Here is a 22,748-nt window from a genome sequence, read left to right on the forward strand (position 1 = left end):
TGACCTGCTGAGGGGCAGGTGGTGGAATGTCACCAGTGGTGTGAGATTGGCCCTGTTATAAATCCATATTATAATATTGGCTTTTCACAAATATTAAAATGCATGCTATACATATAAATTTAAAAGCAACTTTGTTATAAAGATGTAGTTTTTATTTCTGCTATGAACTCAACTTAGACATAGGAGTGGAACAGCTGATACAGTCGTGCTTGTGGTGATCAAACTGCCTGCTTGGTTGGCATAACACCCAGGGAAGGGGTGATGGAGACCCTGGTACTGATACACCAACCATCAGCTGTCTGTAGAAAGGATGGACCAAACCCCAGGCTGGAGGTGATGAGAACAGACTCAAACCACAGCCAAGAAATGCTCCACAAAGGCAGACCCAAGGAGGAGCCAGGCTCAACAGTCCTTGGAACATGGAAACTAGTTTGGGGAAAAGTTTAAATCTGCATAATTGTTTATGAATATGCAGCAGGCTGATGCAATGCAAGGGTATATAAAGGGTGTCTCCAAAATAGCAGGGGTGCTCCTGGCTGGACACAGAATTTGCTTTATTATCTTTGTCTCCTATTGTCCTTTATTAAACTATGACATTTTACCAGGAGAGTGAACCTCGTTTTCCACAGCCCTGCACAAGGAGCTGCCCTGATCAGGGCTGGGTGTCCCCTCCAGTGGAGACAAACCTGTGCCAAGTGAAAGTTCCTAAGTGTGCCACTCTGCCTTTTGCCCAGCAACGCATAAATAGAAGCCACCTTGTGTGTTCAGCTCAGCAGCGGGTTGTAGGGAGGGTTTGGGCAGCTGGGCAGTGTCCTTTGCTGCTGGGAGCTGCAGTGTGGAGTCAGCTCTTAACTCTGAGATGCTCCCCTAGTGCTGGTCCCAGCTCCAAGGAGACAGACATTCAAATGTTTGCTGTTCCTGCTGCTCACCTTTCCAAACCCTGAAGTTCTTTTATCGGTGTGTGTGACCATTGCAATGCTGCCTGACATGTCTATAGAGCTTGTGCCTTTCTGCTGCTGCTGGTTCTTGTTCCCATTTTTCCTCACTTGCATTAGAAAGAACTCCACTAATTTTTTCTTATTATTATTCAGGTGGTTTGAGGGGTTTTTTGTGGTATTTTGTTTTGTTATGGTTTTTTGTTTGGTTTTTTGGGGTTTTTTGGGGGATTTTTGTTGGTTTTTTGTTGTTGTTTCAAGAGAAATCATACATAAGGGGCAGGATATTTGGTGAAAAAAATACCCAATATGTTTACTGCTTGGAATTTTACCGAAGTGGATATAAAGTTTATTAAATTTATTCACAGAATGATTTGATTATACCCTGACCAAGGTGTTCATTATCTTTGGAGACTCAAAATATGAACAACAATTCTATTTTCAGAAGTATTTGTACCAGAGAGTACATTTGTACATGGAAATGAAAAATGTGTGTAGGGAGAACCTGTTAGGTAAAACATGGCTGAGCTTATTGTACCTACTGAAATTCAGTGAATAATTCAGTCCAATGTTATTTGTCACAGTTGCTCATTAATAAGAAGGAATGGCATGGTGTTACCCTATTGGAATTCCCAAATATGTGCTTGTAAAACATATTCTGAATGCCCCCCTTTTGGTTTTGCATTTTTTAATAATAACTTTTTCTTTTGCAAAAATGCTGCAAATGTTCAGTTGAAGGATACACAAAGAGCAAATTACAGTGGTGTGTTCCTATTGAAACAGAAACCTGTGCTGGGGAAAAGTTACAGCTATAGCTTAGTAATGTCTATTTTAGTGAGTAAATTTGCAATGAAAACAGAGATCTTTGGTTTCAAATGCATTGCAAACTGTCTGAACGTATTTACTGTCCATAGGAATGTTTAATAAATAATAAAATCACATTTGTGAATCAATGACCAGATTTGGCTGTTTGGCTTTGTACTACAGTAACAATGCACCTCTGACCCACCAGTGTGTGCAGTGACAGCCCAGGCAGTACATTAGAAATTGTGTTTTTTATTGAACCTTTCAGCCTTCCCTGAGTGCAGGGCACGAGCAGGAGCTGCCCTGGAGCCCTCCCTCCCAATAAAAATGTATTTTTCTTTCCCCAGGAAACTCCCGAGAAGCCCCATGCGAGTGGTGCCTATTGTTTCCATGAGCAGAGCCTCCTCTCAGTAAGTCCCTGATTCTTTTCTTGCCTCTTGATTTTCCCAGATCTCTGCTGTGCTCTCACAATTGGTGCAGAACTCCTCTGGCTCTGCAGCTTGCTGCATCACCACACTGACAGAGCACAGGGGAAGGGTCTGGTGCCTTTTAGTCTTCAGTGAGCAGTGACATGCTTAGAAAATGATCTTTCCTGCTTCTGGCTGCAGGTTAAAGTGATTTTCTCTTGTGTTTGCCTTGTATGTGTTTGGGTTGTGTCGCTGTCACGTTTGTGTCACCTTGGGCTGGTTACTTTGTGTGCAGATTGTTCACAGACACGTTTCCCCCTCAGAACAGCTATGGATAATTAATTCATCGTGCTTGCCTTTAGCAAATGCTCTCTATAAAGTCAGGATAGGGAATATCATGAATTAAGCTCCAGAATTTTATAGGGCATGTGAAAAAAGTATTTGTGCGGATTAATTTTTTGCCTGTTCCCTTTCTGAGAAGAGGCTTTCAAATCCAAAACACTTGTTGCTCATTCGTACTTGGAATTTATTCTTTAGTTAAGGTTTTATTTGTAGCACATACATAAAACCAATTATGATCAAGCACTTTTAATTCAGGATATAACTTTCTATACTTATAGTAAACACAGAAGTATCAGACAAAGCTGTGTAATTTATGGTAGATGTGTGTTTTATACTTCTTAAACAGTTTTTAATAATCCTCTGCTTAAAATAAACTCCAGTTCTTGGTTTTTTTGCATCAGGCAATGAGCATGGCTTGTTCTGTATTAGGCTGAGTATATTTTTGCTTTGTATACATTTATAATTACACTCTCCTCTGTTCTCTGTTGCACAGGAGTATTGACAAAATAATAGACTGTGTTCTCTTTTTTTGTTCCACTGCATTAATGTGAGAAGCTGAGCTCTGCCCCAACACACAAAGTTTCATGTCACTGGAAAAATTAGACACACAGTCCTTGCTAGAAAATAGAAGAGTTTTGCATTTATTCTCCTACACTGAGTAGAATCTTCCTCTTAATGTCTTTGATATAAGATTTCATTATTTCAAAAAGACTGCCTGGCTTACTGGATGAAAAAAAAAAATAGCCTGTTCATCTTGAGGATAGATTTAAATCAATTCTGTAGTGCTCAGTGTGCTTGTTGCTTTTAGCTTTTCCTCTGTCACGAACAGTATTTTCTAGCACGGAATAACCTTACAGCCCTTAGCAGAATTTGATGCAATTGACAGCTTTTGTTAGAAAAAATTCTGGTAAAAATTGCACGGAGGAGGTTGGGGTTTCCAACCCAGGGGAGACAGCGGTCCCTGAGATAATCACAGCATGTTTTGAGGAAGCTAACATTAATTTGGCTGTGAACACAATGCCTCAGTAGCTATAAACGTAGTTTCCAGGAAAAGATATTTCATTTTCCCTCAACCAGCTAAAGCAGGGGTTTGGGGACTTAAAACCAGAAAGAAGAAAACACTCATTTGGAACCTGCTGGAGGTTTAACCCTCCCAAACCTCGCCGTGCATCATCTGTGGAGGATTTTCCCTGGTGCCCGTGAGGCAGCAGCAGGACCATCCATCAGCTCAGGGGTCCCTGTGGCAGCAGGCTCAGCCCCAGCCCCGAGGGTTGCCTGGATACAGCTCTGGGTGGGAGCTGGCTGCTGGCAGCTCCATCTGCCTGGGAGGGATGCCCTCCTCACCCAGGACACGGGGCACGGCTGCCTCGCTGCTGAAAAAATCCTCTGGCCCCTTCCCTGCCTGAGGAAAAAGCATTCCAAACCAGAAATTCCAGCCCAGCACACAAGTGGTAAGGTGCTGGGATTGTATGCTTTGAAACAAATATCTGCCCCTTCTCAGAAATGTCTGGTAATAATGGAATTTTGTGTTCAATGTCCTGTGGTTGAATTTTAGTTCAGTTCCTGCCTGTAGTTGCTTTGCAATGTTTTTCTATTTCATTTTGATAGAGAAATATGTTGAGGTAAGTCTGGTTTTAACAGCCTAGCTGCAGAGAAACCTGGAATTTAAAATTCAGTTTCATAGCCTATGGATTTAGGTGTTTGACCTTCTGTTAATGGTGCAGTGATGCCTACAGTACCCCAGCAAAGCTGCGGTGCACTGAGCAACCCAGTCAACAAAGCAAGAGAAGACAGCTCCAGAAAACCACTGAAAATGAACATGACAGGCAGAGGAGATAGAATTGTTCCAAATGTGCAGTGGGAAATCAAGGACAAAGAGTGACTGGCAGGGGGTCTGGAGCAGGAATGGATGTAAAGCCCAGATGTGCAGAGCCCTCACTGATTCCCTGGCGTGGAGAGGAGTTCCCAGGGCACTGGGGTGGGGATGCTGCAGAGGGCAGGGCTGGGGCAGCACCAGGAGCCCCCTGCTCTGGCTGTGCTGTCCCAGCTCAAGGTGCAGCCCAGGGGCTGGGACTGATCCCTGTGAGCTGGGAGGGAGCTGAAGGGCTCTCTCAAGGTTGGACACTTGGGTTGTGTTGCATTTCTCAGAGTCGAGCTCATTCTGGAGGATGAATTGCTGTGTTTTGCCCTCCCTTACACTCCTCCCTTGCCTCAAACTGCAGCCCTTTGGCAAACGAGACGCTTCCTTTCAAGATTGCACCAGAGCTCTCTGAAAAAAAGAAAAAAAAAAAAAATCCGAGGTGTTTCAGTGTTTGGCAGAAAGTTTATACAATTCTTGCCCGTTCTGTTGTTTTTTCTTACTCTTCAGGTTGTGCATACAACAACAGCTGTTCCATAATTTGATAAACACGCTGTAATTAAGTGATCTTGGTTGATTAGTAGCACCTTTCCTTGACTGGGAGATTCTAAAGTAACAGAGAAAGGATGAGCCAAGGGTGCTGCTTCATGTTAATTTGACAGCTTCATTCTCTGGAAGTTCTGCCATGGCTGTCCGTGTTTTAAGCCCTGCTGGATGTAAAGGTATTTATGCTAAAAGGCTTCTTACTTTCACTCCTCCTGCAGTCTGGCAGTGACACAGAGACAGTTGCAGGAAGAGCCTATAAAGCCAGTAAAAGCAAAATATTTAACCCCCTTTTTCTCTAATTTTAGAGTGAGATGTGTTTTTCTTGGAGTTGTAAACATGCAGAAGAAAATAAGGGAGAAATAGCTGTTATTGCATTGAAAATATTGTAGGGCATTAGGAGTCCTTTTTTCCCCCTCATTAGACACATCTTTAAAAATTCTTAAAACAAAAAATTCTTAAAACAATAAATCTAGTTTCCAAAACACCACAGTATGCCGTGGAGGAGTCTGAGGAGTTTAGTGTGATCTAGGGATTTCTACCTGAGAGGCATGGAAAATTAAAATAATTGTGAAAGAGACCTATTATAAAATACCACAATTCTCTTAGAAATAAACCAATATTAGAACTTTATTCTAATAAACAGTGAAGAAAAAGATTTAATGATGGTATTCTTATTTATTCATCTCTCTCTATTCTGTTGCAGTCTGAATGAGAGTATTAGTCTAGAGAGTTGAATATTTTTGAAATTGCAGCACTTTGAATTACTGATATGTGCAAATTACAATAAAAAAGGGATGAAGAATGGTAGTTAGACAAGGTAAATGATGCAGTAAGTTCTGCTCCATTACTTTATCTGAGCTAGGATGGGGAAGTGTTGAGTTGTTAGGATCTGCTCCACTGTCATAATATTCATTGTTGTTTTGCAATATCTTCAAATATCTTCAACAGTTATTGTAGGAATTCATTAAGGACCAGGAGCAGCGAGGCATTTACCAGCTCCTAATGAGGAGCAGCAGAATATTCTCATGGATGTTTTTTGCTTCAGAAAAAGTTTAACTAGGGTAGCTGAGCCTGACCTGTGTTGCATTTATTTTTTTTTTTTTCCTAGTGCTGATGTGAGGAAATTCAGTGTTTAGGTGGCTGATTTGTAATATTGCTTTCCCATTAGTTAGAAATGTTTCACGATGTGCTTTCCTGTTTAGGGAGCTAAATATACTATTTTTGTTTAATTTGGTGGGCTTGGGATTTTTTAAGCCTGCATATTCCAAGGTTTCGTTTCCCACAGGGGAAGGAAATGTTACAGGGGTTTTTTTTTCTTGCCATCATTAATGTGAAGTTTGTGTGAGTAAAATCACCAATATCTTGGACAAAGGAGCAGTTATGTGGGAGCAGGTTTATAGGAGTCCCTGTTAAACCATTGCTGTAATTTGTCATTTCTTAAATGGTTTCACAGGGTTACAAACCAGAGTATCAGTGGTCTGCTGTGATTTACAGGTGGTTCTGCTGCTCAGTTCACTGAAGCCACGATCCTCCTACAGAAATAAAGGCAGAAAGATGCTGTCTCTGTTTAGATTGTGCTTTATCACTGCTGCAGATGATTTCTGTATTTATTTGGGCAGCTAAAGTTCCTCTCTCAAAGCAGATTCAGGAGCATTAGACTCTCTGGAATCGAATAGGACATCTTGAAAACAAGAGGCAGACCCAGAACATGAGGGGTTTTTCGGAAATATCAGTGTAGATTATTGCAAATCGTAACTCTGTAAGTAAAATTCGCATTGTAGTTTTCCCTTGGCTGTATACAAACGTACACGTAAAGGAACATTGTCACAATTCCCTAATTTTCCCTTCTTCTGAGAATTCAGTTCCTATTTCTTTTGGATGGATTCTTCTGTGAATTTTCCGAATTCTCCATCTTTTCAAGGGGTATTTTGAATTAACCAAGTAAAAACCTCAGGGGCTAAATGTTAAATTCACAGGCCTGGCCTTAGCCTGTGAATGTCCTGTTAAAAAAAAAAAATAAAATAAATAAAAAAAAAATATATATATATATCTCAGCCCATTTTCTGACACCACTGAGATACTTCCTTCATAAACATCCCAGTGCTGACATTTTCTCACTCAGCCTTTAGGAGCATTTCCACATGCATGTAAACACCCCAAATACTTCCACTGGCAATTGTTTGCACTCTGGATCTTCTCCAGATTGCAGCATTAAGAGGGTTTTGATCAAGTTCATTTCCACAGCTCTGTGGCATTTAAGAGATATCAAGTCCCAATATTCCAGAGAGATTAGTATGTGCTATTATCTCTTTATTACAGAAGGAGAAGCCAGAAAATTGAGCTGCCTGAGTGATGTGCCAGGAGAAGGACTATAGCAGAGCCAGGATTTGAATTCATGTTTCTCAAATCCCAAATCATTGTCTGCATTCTTGGGCCATCTTTCCTCTGCTCTGCCTCTAATCCAGCAACTTTTATTGTTAATGATTTTTTTCATTTAACAGTGAAAAAGGCTTTATGATTTCATGCTCCTTCCTGTCTCATAAGAATTTGAAATTTTTCCTTAAGAAATTCCTGCAGTTATTAAATGTGCATGGAAAGTGTGTGATATGCAAAGCCCTATGAGCACAGGGCAGAGCTAATTGAAATGTGACATTCCTGGTGATGAGCTGGGTCATGTCAAGGGTGTCACCATCCTTTAATGAAGATATACACTTGATCCTCTTTTCTTTCAGGAGCTTACAGACTTCTGAAACTTTTGGTTTCTCAGAGTGGAGGTACAGCCACAGCAAGCACTTGGGGAGTTGAGTACAGCAAATTTTAAACGTGCCCAGGCTGCTCTGAGCTTTGGGCTGTGCTGCTGGAGGAAACACTGAGCGTTGCTCCATCCTGCCTGCAGCTGCAGCCTGGGGCTGCCCAAGGGCAGGGAGAGCCCTCAGCAGTGCACTCAGGGGAACAGTGAGGTCACTAAATGTAACAGTGTGGCTCCTCAAGGTAAATTGAGGTTCCTCAGAGCAAAAATGAGGTCACTGAGGGTAAAAATGAGGCTACTAAATGTAAAAGTGTGGTCACTCAGGGTGAAAGTGAGGTCCTTAAAGGTAAAAATGAGGTTCCCCAAGATAGAAGTGTTGTCACTCAGGGTGCAAGTGTGGTTCCTCAGGGTAAAAGTGAGGTCCTTAAGGATAAAAGTGTGGTACTCAGGGTTAATTGAGATCCCTCAAGGTTAAAGTGAGGTTCCTCAGGATAAAAGTGAGGTCACTAAATGTAGGAGTGAGGTCACTACATGTAAAAGTGAGGTCACTAAATGTAGGAGTGAGGTCCCTCAGGACCATGGTCCCTGGGGAATCACTGTCCCTGCACTCTGAGTACTCAGAGCCCATCTGATGCCACCACAGGTGGCTCTTTGTGCCCTGATCCTGCTGAGCATCCCTGGGCACAGCCTGGGCCTTCCACTGGGGCAGTCTCTGCTGCTCCTGCTCATGGAAATGGACAGCAGCATTGGATTGCAAGAATTTAGAGGTGGGGAAAAGTTCCTTCCCTTTTTGTCCTGCCATTACATTTGAGGTTAGTTACTGAGTTCCCAGGTCTGTGGTGTAGTGCAATTCCTGTGCAATAAACAACATCCTTTCTGGGAATTTCTACTGCTCCTGCAAGATGTGTGAGAAGTCATAGAACTGCTGGGTATTTGAATTTTGGATATGGGGTGGCTGTTGGAAAATGCATCTCCAGGGAGGAAGGAGAGCTCTGGGAAGCAAGAAAGATCTGTTGATGTAAAAAAGGAAAGTTTATCTTCATACATCATTTAAGACATTTAAATCAGTGAAACAACATGGGTTTGGCAAAGTAGATTTGTATTTGGCAGCACTTGCTTTTCCTTCAGGAGTGTTTAATATCAGAAACTGAGATGTACCTCCTAGAACTGCTTCTGACCTTTCTGGGAGCTCACTGCACTGTGGAGCATTCCAGGACTGACCACTGGGGTTTAGCAATCTGGGATTTCTCACCAGGTAATTGACCCTTTCTCTTTTACACTGTTTAATGCTTACATCTGTTAATGCATTAATGAGAGCGGTTTGTGACCTGCCAAAACCCATTGCACACTGCTCAGGGCAAATTTGGGCAGTGGGTCAAAGCACAGAGCTCGTGTCTGTGTGTGCACAGGGTGGGCTGTGTCCTCTCCTGAAGTCTTGTGCAGCCCCAGCTCCCAGTGGAGAGTGAGGAAAAAGAAGAGAAAACAAAAATAAATAAAGCAAGCCCTGCTGCTGTGCAAACACTGCTCAGCCAGAGCCTGGCAATAGCCATCACACCCTTCTCAGCACTGGTGTAGCCACAAATCCAAAATACAGCCCCACATGGGCTTCTGTGATGAAAATTAACCCTACCCCTGCCTCACCCTATCAGACTCCTGCTTTTCTTCACTTTCTGAAGTTTCTGCTTTCCTCAGCTGCACCCCGGAGGAACTGTCCTGTGAGCACACCTAGAAAAGAGAAGAGAAGCACTGGCAGGGTGGTCTTGTTTGTTTGAGAGTTTGTTTTCATGGTGGTTTTTCCCCTTATCTTGAAGGATAGTTTGCACAGCTAAATGACACAGTTCTAAATATATATATATATCTATAGGGCCTACACTAAGAAAAAGATTGATCTGAAATCCTTCACAAATTATGTTTTTATCAAGACCAAGTTGTTGTGTGCTATTGATTTTTAGATCCACACAGCCTACAAGTAATAGAAATTGCAGAGACAAAATAATTTAAGAGGGTTTTCTGTCTTTTGTGTAAGCCAGGGTAGGATATTGAAGAACAAATCAATTGCTTTGCCACTCAGATTCCTTGAAACCCAAAAGAAAATTTCAGCATGAGTTATAGTTTCCAAATACTTGTTTTTTTTCTGGTCCCAAGTCCTTTCCTGCAGGCAATAGGCCTTGTTTTGTCTGACAAGCTTTTTTGCACCTTGGTCACTGGTGGTACAACAGGGAGCTGTTAAGAAAACGATACTGGAGGCAGGAACACCATGGATGAAACCCAGCAGCAAAAATGTGAAGTAGAATTATGCAAAAATCTCATGGAATTAGCAAGATCTGCAGAGGATTCAATCCAGAGTTAGAGGGGAAAGGATGAAGTGGCAAAATCCCATCTCCGGGACTGGGCTCTGATCACACACTGAGGGGCTCAGCTCTGCTAAAACAGCTGAATAACCTGACAATAGGAGCTGGATGGAGCAGGGCAGAACCACCTTCAGGGAGGTGTCTTTGCCATTCAAGGCAGAAATTCTGAATACAGGAATCATTGGGCTTCAAATAACACTCACCTGGAGGGATAAAACAATGAGAACTAATAAGACAATAAACCCCTTAAAACTAATGAAAGCAGAGAGTACACAAGCGATTTTATGGCAGCTTAATACAAGTTCCTGTTGCCGCCTCAGGAACGTTTATTTAAGGGATGTGTTCAGGAGGATGTAGATCTACAAGCTGCAGGTATGCTCAGAACAGCACACCCTGTGTTTTTGTGAAAAAATACTCGTTTAGACTTGATGTTTCACTGGCACAGGAAACCTGCATTTGCATAACTTGATGAATAACATTAGAGTTGGGTTTTTCTTCAGCTTTGTTGGGTACCAGAGGGAGAGAGCAGTAACATTCTTCAGAGGGTACTTTTAAAGCACCTCTAAAATTCACTTGTTGAAATGCTAAAAAATATTTTGTATCAGCTGATGTGCAGTTAATTGGAATAGCCTGATCCTCTGTGGGTTTAGGGCTATTTGTATTATCACCATCTACTTTTCCCTGAAAGACCCTTTGATGTAATAGGAGAAAACTTTTTCATGATCCCAATTCTTAAAGAAAATGGCCCATATTTAAATTTACTGTGGCTCTGTCTCCAGATGTCAATAATTTATTTCTTTCAGAACACTGGTCCCAAATGCAGATCCTTGTAAACACTAATTCTCCCTCCTGGTATCCAAACGCTGCCTCTCTGTTTTCTTGGGAGACCTTTTTTATTGTTCCCAGTGGGGAGATGATCCCAGGCACTGTTTTGTCTGCACCTCTGGGGATTTCATCCATCTGTCCCAGACACACTCCTCTTCCTCTTCTCTCTGTTCCATCCCACTTCTCCTTGTTTCTCCTGCTTCCCTCAGGTCTGGGAAGGAATTCCTGCCTGGATTCATGCTGCATTCCAGGGGAGATTTTGTCCCTTCCTTTATGGGATCTCTGGGTTCAGTGCTGAAAGAACAGAGAGGACAAAACCAACATAACTCTTTCATTGCTAACAGTGCAGGATGGGAAGAATCAAAACCCCAAAATGTATGGAAAGGCCATCCATGAATATTGCAACCTGGAAAAAAAAAGCCCAATTCCAAAATTCCAAGGACAGGAATGTTCTCTGCAGCAAAGCTGGGAAGGTTCTCACACAAAGATCTGCTCTTTCGGGGGGTGGATTGGCTGCTTGAGCTGCAGTATCCATGGAACACCTGCAAAAAGGCTGAACTGGAAGGCCAAACCTGCTTGATGAGACAGTTATTCAAGAAATTAAATGGAATGGGATCCAGATCTCGCAGTGCTGTCTGTGGCAGATGCTGAAAAAAGGACAAGTGGTGCAGATACAGATACAGGTTGTGCTGAGGAAAGAGGAGTGGGATTCACTGGAAGGACAAGGAGGGCAGGGGGAAAATGCAGCCAGACCCAGGAGAGAGCAGCAGCGTTAGACAGACTTTAATAATGGAGACTGGAAATTGGGCCTTAGACTCACTTTGATCATGGAGACTGGAAATTGGGCTCTGCAGCTCAGCACAGCCAGGAGGAGCGATGAGGAGATTTTGGAGCACACCCATGAGCCATTGTGAAGTGTGATGAATCCACTGGATCTGCCAGTATTTCACTTTAGTGAATAATGTGATTTTTTTTTACATTGAAGGGGATTGATGGAGGGAAGTCCATAGGAATCTACAGTGTTCAGTTTGTAAAAGGGACCAAATAATGACACATATTTCTGTTGAGGCAGGATTGTTCCAAGCAGGCAGAACTAAAACTGACTGGGAAAGTGCAGAAAGCTGAAAGATTAAGTGCCAGAATAAAATTCACTTTGCGAATTTCATAATAGATGGAAATCTTCCCTTGATGAGGGCGTGTGTGACTATTATTGCTCAGAAGTTTTTTTTTTTTTTTGGAAACATCAGATGGAGTTCTCAGCAGCACTAGTTGGATGCTTGACAGCTGTCAGAAAAAGCAAATTGGATATTTAGCAACTTTGAGAGAAGGCACTCCACACAGAAAGTACAGCCCTGTCCCTGCTGTTTTGCAGCCCTCTCTCTGGCTTTACACGTGCTGCTGGACACAAATTTTGTGCCCCTGTGTGTCACAGAGGTCCAGGGGAAGGGATGATCAGAGGGGTGGAGGAGCTGCTGTGCAGGGAGAAGAGGGAATATCTGGTACAGCCCTTGGGACAGGATTGGCAGATGAGTGAAACGGCAGAAAAGGATTGAAATTATTATTGGTATTGATTGGAATATTGATGTTCTAATGATATGACTCATAAGGCAGGGATTATGGACTCAGTGACTCATGGAAAGAATGGCTCTTCTCGTGCTATTCACCAGCTTTTCCTCTGCATACTTCACATGCAAAATAAAAAAAAATAAATGCAAGTGAAGAATAATAGTTTAAATTAGTGTGTGGCATTTCTTACACAACAAAATGCAGGATGTCCCTCTTTGCACATTGCTGTGGGCAACACTGGTGCTTTTATTCTTTCATAAACATCTAAAGGTGATTGTTGTTGGACAGAGTATTTTAACTGATGCAATCCAGTTAAAACAGCTCCTCTGATGCATGGCATTAGAAATGTATTGGTGAATCTGGTGTGTGCTATTGCTGTGTACAGAAATTGTGTGTCTATAAATACATAATGGGAAACTTAAAGACAGGAATCAGCATTTATGATATTCAGTGGCTTTTAGAGTGTTATTTGTTGAATTATGATGAAAGAGTATGATTTAAATCTTTTAAAGTAGCAGTAGTAGTTTTCTTGAAAGCTGTTTTCTGTTGAATTGAATGTGATCACATTATTTTAGATTCCAAAATGTTTTATTGATCTGTTTAGGGAGAAAATCAGTGCCTTGGCTTTCAGGTAAACCTCATCTCAGGGTCCTGTAATATGGGATGCAGTTTCACTCAGCTTGGATACTTTTTCAAATTCCTCCTTTTTTTTTTTTTTTTTTTTTTTTTCTTTAGTTTGGTTGTTTGGGGTTTTTTGTTTTGTTTATTTGTTTGTGTGTTTTTTGGGGGTGTTTTTGGGGTTTTTTTGGATTAATGGTAGAAAAATAAGCATATTTTGTAGCAAGCAACTAGCAATGATGCTGTAAGGCAGGCAGGCAGTGCTGGTGGGAAGGAAATGCTTTCAGACCAAGTGTGTTGTGTGTTCCCTGTTGCTGGCAGTTCATGTGGCCCCAGGAACAAACCTGGTGAGTTCTGTAGATCCCCTCTGTGTTCCTGCAGCCTCTGAGGATAGTTTCAGGACTACAATCATAAATTCAGGACTGGAAAAAACTATTGAAATAAATTATAATCAGACAACCCTTCCAGTTGTTTGAATGTGTGTTTGGAATGAGTTTATAATTTCAGTGCTTCCTCAGCCAAAGATCAAGGAGTGCTCAGTTTGGATCCTGTGTGGGGATGGGTTTTCCTTTTTAATCCCAGCCTTAATCAACCTTTGTGTCTTCTGCTGCCCACAGTAGTTGTGACCTGGAGTGGGCTGACACTGTTTTGTGGATATAATTAATACAATAATATGATCAATAATAAATATCATTAATAGGAAAGTTTGGTACCGGCCACAGTATTTATTTGCTGCTTTTTTCCCCCACCATTCCTAAGTTCAGCTGAACACAGAGAAGGCAGTTTTTCATTCATTTTTGGAGTGAATTTGGGTGTTTTATATAATGTAGAAACACTGGAAGAAAAACCCATTTACATAAGAATTCAGGAGCAAATGAAACAAAGCTAACTGCATCCTCATTATTCTATTTGAATGCAGCGTGCCAGCCAACTCTGCCATTTGGTGGAAGGCCTTATTAATGACTCCTAAATGAGCAGACTTGGGGATGCTGATATTATCTGTGATGCATTATTGAATCAACAGAAATAAACCTGCTGTCATTAGCCTAATTATTTAGATATGCTGGAAGAGAATGACTATTTTAAGTGCAAATAAGCTGCAGTTAGCAAACAACTAACCAAATAAATAAGGGAGGTGGGATGGGAAGGGAGTGACTCACCAGAGCAGGGAGGGAAAGTGGAGAAATGCAAAGAAGAAAATTACTGAAGAAAAATTCTTGTTAAAGAAAACCACTCAGGATGGCATTTCTCACTGTCCCAGGTACATCAGAGGGCAAAGCTGCTCCCCGAGTTGATAATGGTGATATTTTTGATTGGATTTTTTTTTTTTTTTTTTTTAATTTTAACTCTCCTGCTTTGCCAGAACATCTGTCAAAAGTGAACTCTGAGCCTGTGCTGGAGCAGCTTTGCCAGTGGTTATTGGTGCATCTGTGAGTGCTGAAATTACCCACAGATGGGCTGGCGGTGCTCACTGGGACTTGGCTGCTCTGCTGCCCTTTAGTGGAACAACCTGGGACTAGAAATCAGTGCCCATAAGGTAAAATAACTCTTCCTCTTATGAGTTAGTGGGGGAAGAGAAAAGAAAAACCAAAAAAAAAAAAAAAAGCTGAGAGAGAGAAGGAAACGAAATTAACTTCCTAAAAAATACTTGTCAACTGTAGTTGAATAACAGCTAATTTGAATGTCAAGTTTTCTCATTAATCCCTTGATTAAAATAATTTCCTTTTTATAGCCAAAATACTTGCATAAATATAGAAAATATAATAATGTAGGAGTTATATTTAAAACCTTGTTTTCTGAGGTTAGATGTGTTTGTAATTAAGTCTGTCTGTCAGAAGAAAATAAGGGTTACAGGCATCTCCTCATAGTTGTGTGCAGGAATCTGTCTTCATGCAGCATTTTTCCCTCATTAGCTCTTAAAATAAGGAGAAACCAGTTGTTTTATTTATTGTTTTGGGTTATCGTTATGATTTCTTCTTGATATCAATGTAAAAGCAGTGAAAATAATTCTCTCTGATAGCAGGAAGCCTGTATTGTATAATAGAAGAGGAAATTTTAGAATTAAATTTTCTTTTCATATCTGTGACTTCACAGTTTGCCAATAAATTCCCTTTCCTATTTCCTTATGGATTGTGTGACTTTTGATATCTGCAAGATTTTACGGGATTTCATCCCGCTTCTGTTTTAGTGATTGCAGAGTGGGAGATCCTCTGAGCGAGGGGGAAAGGGGAGTCCTTTGCTCTGAGTGCTCAAAAAGAGACCAAAAAAAAGCCCCAGAACCCAAAGAGAAACAAAGCTTCCTGCAGTCTCACTGAACATTCCTCCTCAGTGGCAGAACCCTCATGTTAATTCTCAGTTCAAAATCATCTCCTGTGGGTGTTTACCCCCCATTAGAATTCATCCTCGGTTGTATTTACAGCACAACACTTACCTGGTGGGAGTACATTCACTTGGCCAGGCTTCTTGTTGGGTTATTATCTACGGATTCTTTAAACTGAATTTTCTGCTCTTTCTGAAATACACTTGGAAAGTTCCTATCAGACATTTTCGTATGCAAAGTGCTAAATGTGTTTCAAGCAGAAAAACACTGTGCTCTCCACCTTTGGTTGCTAACAAGTGCTCACAGACTACAACTTTTGTTTTTAATGAGGGCAAAGGAGCAGTTGTTGAGCCAGGAGAGTGTTTCTGTTGCAGTGACATCAGAGAAGAATTAAAATGCCAATAATGTCAGGATTTTCTCAGGTCTAGTGTTAACAATTCCACGGTGTTCAACACGCCGAGATAGACGTGGTGATTTGTACTTCATTTCTCATTTCAGTGGCTTCACGTTGCTCATGCTTTGGCATAAGAGGTAAATTAAATGGTATTTCAGCTGAGAGATTTGCATGTGTCTTGATACCAAAGCAGTTTCCTTTCTGGAAAAGTTTAACCTACAACAAAATTGTAATGCTCAAAATATACCAAAGAGAAAGCGCCGAGCAGAGTCCTTATGAAACCATTCTGAAGTTGATTAATGTTTCATGGAGTTTATTTACAATATGTATAATAGAATTTTGCATAATTCAAAAGCATGCTATTTGATCTTGCAGCATTTATTGAACTAAGAGTTTTTATAAAATGCATAAACAAATATATCAAACCAATGGTAGAAGTACTCCAGGGTAAAGTACATCAGCTGTCTGAGAACTCTCTCTAAAGTGCTACTCAAGATTGTTTGTGTGCAAATGCCCTGTACACAATGAGCCTTTAAAACACATTTTCATATTTGAAGTGATTCTTCTGTCCTTTAGTACAAAAACTAATTTTTTTTTGGAGTCACAATGATTGGAGCCAGTCGGGCATCAACAGGCAGCACGTGAGGATTTATGCAAGTCCACAATAAATCCTGCTTTTGGGGGGGTTATTCTTGCAGATCTACAGTTTGAAGATTCAGTCTTTTGGGAGTCACTCACCCTTCCCCTGCAAGGGGTGTGGGGTGTCACCAAACACATTCCAGACAGAGACACTGATCTTCCCTGAGGTTTTTAGTGCTCTCTGTGATACCATCGCCTTGGTTATCCAGGTCTGGTTATCCAGGTCTTGGTTATCCTGGTCTGGTTCTGTCAGGGCTGTTGTTCATGTGAAGGGAACCTGCAACAAACCCATCTGCAAAGGCAGTGGCTAAGCTTGTAATAGCTAAAATATGTCTTGAGACAGAATTTTCCTTTCCAGCTTTTCCCTTTTTTTTTAAATATCAGATTTTTCTTTGTTTAGTTAATGAGGTGTAATCATTGCAGCAGCCTGTGAAACAAGCATTGTGACATCTCCCTGTTGTTCACAAGCCATTGTTGCTGTGTGCAGGAGAGAAAATTCTCTCCCACTGACTTCTCCCACCTCCCAGTCTGGCACAGGGCTGTTGGACAGGAGACTGACAGAACAGAAAACAACCTCAGAAAAACTGATAATTGATCATGGGAAGTTAGATTCAAACTTGGATTGATTTGCCAGTCTCAGCTCTTTGGCTGCTGCTGCTTTTAAAAGTTTAGGAGGTCTGGTTTATGTGTGGGGTTTTGTGTGGTGTTTCCTTTGCCTGCCAAGTTTTCCCAAATGTCATGGGTTCATTTCACACCCATCCAATCTCCTTGGCTCACCCAGTGCTTTTGTCAGGGAATATCTCTGTGCTGCTGTGGGCATGACACAAGCAAAACCAAAAAGAAAAAATGTGGGGTTTTTAGGGGTTTTTTGTCATTTGGAAGATATTTAAGAATTTCATTGCCTGGACGAGTACCAGCAGAATTAGCAATTAGTCAGTTTTCCTCTTGTTATATAGAATTCTGTAAGATGACATCTCCAAGTGTCACCATTCTGTGATGATATGGGGACAGTGACAAATCACTTTTATTGTTTAACTTCCAAAGCTGTGTTTTGTTGTTTATTAACCCTTAAAGGCCTCTGATTCAGCAGCAGTATTGAAGCTTGCATGTGAAAATAGAAGAGGGGCCCCACCACAGATCCCAAATCTCCCAATGGTCTGGCTATAGACCCTCTGTGACTGTGCACTGCTTTTAAGGAAGAATAGGCTTTACATGTAAACTCTGCTTGTGTTACTAGAGTCGTGATTTATAGAGATTAGAGAATCACAGAAGTGTTTGGGTTGGAAGAGACTAAGAGCAGGGACACCTCCCACTGTCCCAGGCTGCTCCAAGCCCCGTCCAGCCTGGCCTTGGACACTGCCAGGGATCCAGGGGCAGCCACAGCTCCCAGTGTGGGATGGGAAACCCCACCCTGTAAAACTGATAAGAAAACGCAACTGAGAATGGTGGACTTAAGGAGGGACCACAAATGTAGTGGAAAAAAAAATCAGTGATATCACTGGAAAAGTAAAAGAGAAACTGTCTGTTAGCACGTGAGGAGAGGCAGCAGTGTGCCTTCATGGCAGAGGGGATGGATAGGGATGGATGGGGGATAGATGGGGATGGTGTAGGGGATGGTGTAGGGGATGGTGTAGGGGATGGTGTAGGGGATGGATGGAGATGGTGTGGGGATGGTGTGGGGGCTGCTGGGGGCTGCTGCTGGCACTTGGAGTGGGTCCCCCTGTCTGCTCAGCTGGAGCTCTGGGGCCAGCCTGGCCTCCCAGGACAAGGTGATGTGGCACTGGCTAACCTGGAGGGGAGGAGGAGGCTCAGGATTCCTGCTCAGTGTGCCTGAGGAGCTGGGACAGGCTGCCAGGACCTTCCACAGTGCCTGGTGACAGAGCAAGGGGCCCTGGGCACACAGGGCACAGGGTGGCACTGGGGGGTTCCCTCTGCTCAGGGGACATTCCTGTCAGACTGCCTGCCCTGGGGCACCTGGGCAGCTTCTGGGCTCTTGGGGTTGTGCCAAAGCTGCCACTGTCCTGGGCAGCTCTAGGTGTCCCTACTTTGATGTCCAGAGCTCCTGTCCATCCTCAGCAGCTGAGGGTTCATTATGCAACAGTGCCAGAGGTTCATGTGACTTCTTCAGGCCTCAGCCTCTTCCTGCAGCATCGTTAAACACTTCAGCAGAGAGGCAAGAAGAGAAAAGGAGGGATGAGAATATTACTTTACAGGGAGTAGTGATTGACATAATTAAATTAGCTGAGAGTCATGCCCTTTCATTTACATCAGCAACTGCCCAGTGTGATCTCCAAGCTTTGCAGGCTCCCACGTGTGGATCCGTGTTGATAACATCTGTGCCACAACAGCTAGGGAATTTTGTCTTTTCCTTGTGTGGAGGATGAACTGGACATTTAAATGAACAGAAAATATCCTAAACCAGACAACAAATGTGCAACAAACCACCTAATAGCAAACATCATTTAGTGCCAGGGAGAGGTTTTCTCTGTTGGAGATCTTAAAAAAAAAGTGAAAAAAAAAATAGAAAAATGAATTAGCCCTGCTCTATCAAGGACAGCAGAAATAAAATGTGAACCTATCTTGGAGCAATGGAATGGAGCAGTGAAATCTCAAGGTGCCTTTATTTGAACACTTGTCTAAAGACAAGGTTTAGGATTCTCTTAGAAATTTGCATTGTCAGCTGAATGCATTGGAAAGATAACATTCCCATGCAGAACCGAGCAGGATATGAACTGTTTTAAAGCAGAATAACCTTATCTAAAAAAAACCCAACTGATAGCAAACAAAAAACCCCACAAACCAAAACAATGTGATCACTGCAGCCCAGTGTACCCAAACTGATTTTTCTTTGCTTTTCCTTCTTTCTACCTCTACTCCTTGGCAGTAACACTTCTCTGAAAAAGAATTTTCACTCTGCTGCTGTCCTTGCTGTGCTAATCACCTGTATCTGAAAATACATCTTCAAAATTGTTTTACTCTGACAGGTTAGCAGATAAAAGCTGGATACCAGGGGGTAAATGCACTCACTAATAGACTTTCTTTCTGTAACCTAAGCAATATTCCAGGAAAAAAAACTTGGGTCATCATTGGTGTTAGGTTTGAAAATATTACTGGAAAATGAAGTCCTGTACTTGGTTGCTGAAGCTGAGATTTTTTTTTTCTTTTTTTTTTTTTTTTTCTTTTGATCTTAGGTTCTGGTTTTCCTGTCTCTCAGTTAATTTATGTGATAATTACCACCACAGTTGACTGACCAAAATCTTTAATGATAAAACTATAGGAGCCCAGGCACCATGGTGGGAGAGAGCTATTAGAGCCTCTACGTGTGAGACACACACAGAGGGCTTTTGCCTTCTCCTGTTTCCCTTCAGCACAGAGTTAGTGCAAATTCAGGTGTCACAAAACACTGCCTGCTCCTCCATTCCAGGTGTGGCTGGGGTTTTGTGCCTGCCTGTAGCATTTCCATCCTGCTGATCCCACCAGTTTGTGCAGTATCACACCTTCCAGATGGGAGGTCAGAGCTCTGCAAACAGAGGCTGCTCTGCTCTCAGAACAGGCTGGGCAGTGTGAGCTCTGGAACGTGCTGAGTTATGCTGATGTGCACAAAAGGCAGAGCTGGCCGTATTTCCATCTTTTTCACACTTGATGGCTTATGGTCTAGCAGCGCTGTGCTATATATTATCTGTAAAAGATGATTTCCCAGGTTGAACTTAAGCATTATTGAATTATTGATGCATTTTAAGCATGCATTAATGGCTTGGATGTGAATTTCTATATTTAAAATAACCACTAATGATCTGAGCCTGCTTAGGAAAGAGTGTGGTCAATTATTTTTCCCATTATCTCATGTTTGTTTCAGTAAAAACATGATTTATAGTCATCTGCTTTATTGAAATATGGGGATTTTTTGGGCAATTTTAGTATTGTAGAACAGAATGTATTTATTAATTGCCATGACCTGAGAATGACTTGAATCAAAATGTTGTCCTTGCTAATAGCTGAATGCCTGCATACTAAAAAAAACACCCCAAAAACCCCAAACCTCAGAAGAATCTTTGAAATCATTGAGCCATTGGTTGTTTCAGAGCAGCAATATCACAGCCTCAACAAAAAACATTCTTCACTGTGGAGCCTGGATCTAAAGCCTCCAGAATCTCCCAGTTCTGCATCTTCTACTGGAGCTCAAATAATGGTCTGGGTAATAAAATCCTGCAACAGGCACGAGTATAAAAATGTTATTGTTTTACTGTTGGCTGGATCAGGCGGCTTCTGTGACTGGAAATGACTTGGGTTTTGCGGGGTTAGGTTTGTTTGCATCAGCTGGCCCTAATGTGATGGACTGGGCAAGTGTGGGACCACTGGGACCAACATTTGGGAGGAGAGCACTGGAAAGGGCAGCCCTCTGTCCAAGGCACTGCCTTGGGATCTCACACAGCAGTAGGAAAGGCAGCAAAGAGCTGCTGCAGCCTCCTTCCCACTCCTAGGAGTGAGATTCCTTTTCTGCCTTAAAAAAAAAAAGACCACGAAATCTTGATTTTCCACAGCCAGTCAGGGCCTAGGAAATTGATTGGCAATGCTGATACCAACGTAAGTTTGCTTTTAAAATCAACAATCTATTTCCAGCAGCCAGTGCACGATAGCCAAGGTTTCAAAAGCTGAGTGCCAGAAGGGTTCTCGTGCCCAGGCCAGCAGCAGGGAGAGATTTCTTTGAGACACTTCATGAGACAAGTGGTTTCTCTGGCACCAGGGCTTGTACTGATGCCAGGAGCCTTTCTGTGACAACAAGGCATGAAATTTCCCTCCAGCCTGGCATCTAGCTGCATTTGCTGTTTGGTAGGGATAGCCAGTTAAATAATACAAAGTGATTTTCAACAAGTTTAACACACCCCTTATCTAGCTGAGATCCTCTAGGACCACTCTGAAACCCTTTGCTGCTTTTTAGTGATTTTTTTTTTTCCTGTGTAAAAAAAGAGCATTTTACTCTTAATGAAACACTGTTCTGTCACTGAGGATGGGATGGTGACTTGAGGGACCAGACTCCAGTGTGTAAAGCCAAGAGACAGATGAGCTATTTTAATGTTCCCTGGAGAACTACTGCTCTGAGCATAGGCTGCAGGAAATAAAAGCTGGTGTGTGTCATTTTGGACAGAGGGAAAACCCCCTTTGATTTCTGTTATTCTTGGAGCAGTGATTACAGGGATGCTCAGTCTGTTCCTTAGGGATGCTCCATAAAGTGTTGGCACTTCCCAGTTTATTTCTAGTTTTAAAAAACCCTTAAAAAACAGAATTAATGAAGCCAGCTCCACCACAGCCAAACAAGCCCATCCACTGCAACTACCAACCTCACTGGCCCTGAGAATAAATCCCCTAGTACGTTTTTTAACCTGAAAATGAATTTTCCAGTTGCAGCACTTTTACTAAGCTTGCAAATATGATCCCCACCTCCCATTGCCTGCCTTCTGTACAGATGAAGTGTCATTTGAAGGGAGAGATGAAATTTGGTACCTTAGGAAAACATGGTGCTGAGGAGTTGTTTCTGGTGCATTCTCCACGTTCTCACTGGGGCTGGCAACTTTTAATACTCCTTGTGAGAGAGGCATCAAAGCCTGAAGGATGAAACAAAAAGAGAGGGAGAGAAGAAGCTCAATATTGTCAGAGCTGGCTTTTTCTTGAGGCTGTTTTTACACTTCCTCAGGCAATAAGATTTAAAAATAAAGAAAAAGTAGTCTCTAGCATGAAGCCCACTTCTGGAGTCTGATAAGATAAAGCTAGACAGGCCAAGAAATCTTTATTTCTCTGCAAAGTTATTGGTTCATATCTCATGTCCACAGATTAAAGGAGAAATTGATCTTGCTTTCAGACAAAGAATTTATACAATGCTGATTGTCAAGCACGGGTTAATTTGCTGAGTTCTTTTTGCTCCTCAGCAAAAAGTGTTTCTGTTGGAGTGGAGTGTTTTTGTTGTGGGGCTTTTTCAGGTTTATATGAAAATGTGTCTTCATTCTGCTTTGAAGCTTTTTTTACACATAAGTATGAAAACACATGCTACAAGTATTTCTTAGCTATGCAGGCACTAATCTAATCTTACCACTTCAGTTTGCAAGATAATGTATTTCCTCTTTCATCACTGGGTCTTTAAAAATAAAAAGGGAAAAAAAGGAGATAGGAGACAAGACTTTGCTGAGCTGAAAGAACATGAAATATTTTTTTTTTATTCCCTCCTTGTCTTCCTAAACATACCTAAGTAATCCTCTGACAGGAGAGATGCCAGGAAAAAGTGCAGAAATGCCTATGTAATGACCTTTGCTATGAAAATTACCGTGTGCCTCCTGCACCTGTTCAGAAATGGTTTAACATTCTTCTGCCTGACTTCAGAAACGCTGGGTAATTAAACAGC

At 41.9% G+C, this 22,748-nt stretch overlaps 1 protein-coding gene across 10 annotated transcripts in view; it reads left to right on the forward strand.

The window, feature by feature from the left end:
* The window catches only part of RBFOX1 (RNA binding fox-1 homolog 1), a 773,912-nt gene that overhangs the window by 130,595 nt on the left and 620,569 nt on the right, over window positions 1–22,748 (forward strand). For all 10 annotated transcript variants that reach the window (XM_066330222.1, XM_066330221.1, XM_066330225.1 and 7 more), the window contains exon 2: window positions 2,087–2,149. In XM_066330222.1, coding sequence (XP_066186319.1) covers window positions 2,087–2,149 — 63 coding nt within the window. The remainder of the gene's footprint in view (window positions 1–2,086; window positions 2,150–22,748) is intronic.

This window comes from Sylvia atricapilla, chromosome 15, assembly GCF_009819655.1.
Source record: "Sylvia atricapilla isolate bSylAtr1 chromosome 15, bSylAtr1.pri, whole genome shotgun sequence".
Taxonomy (NCBI): domain Eukaryota; kingdom Metazoa; phylum Chordata; class Aves; order Passeriformes; family Sylviidae; genus Sylvia; species Sylvia atricapilla.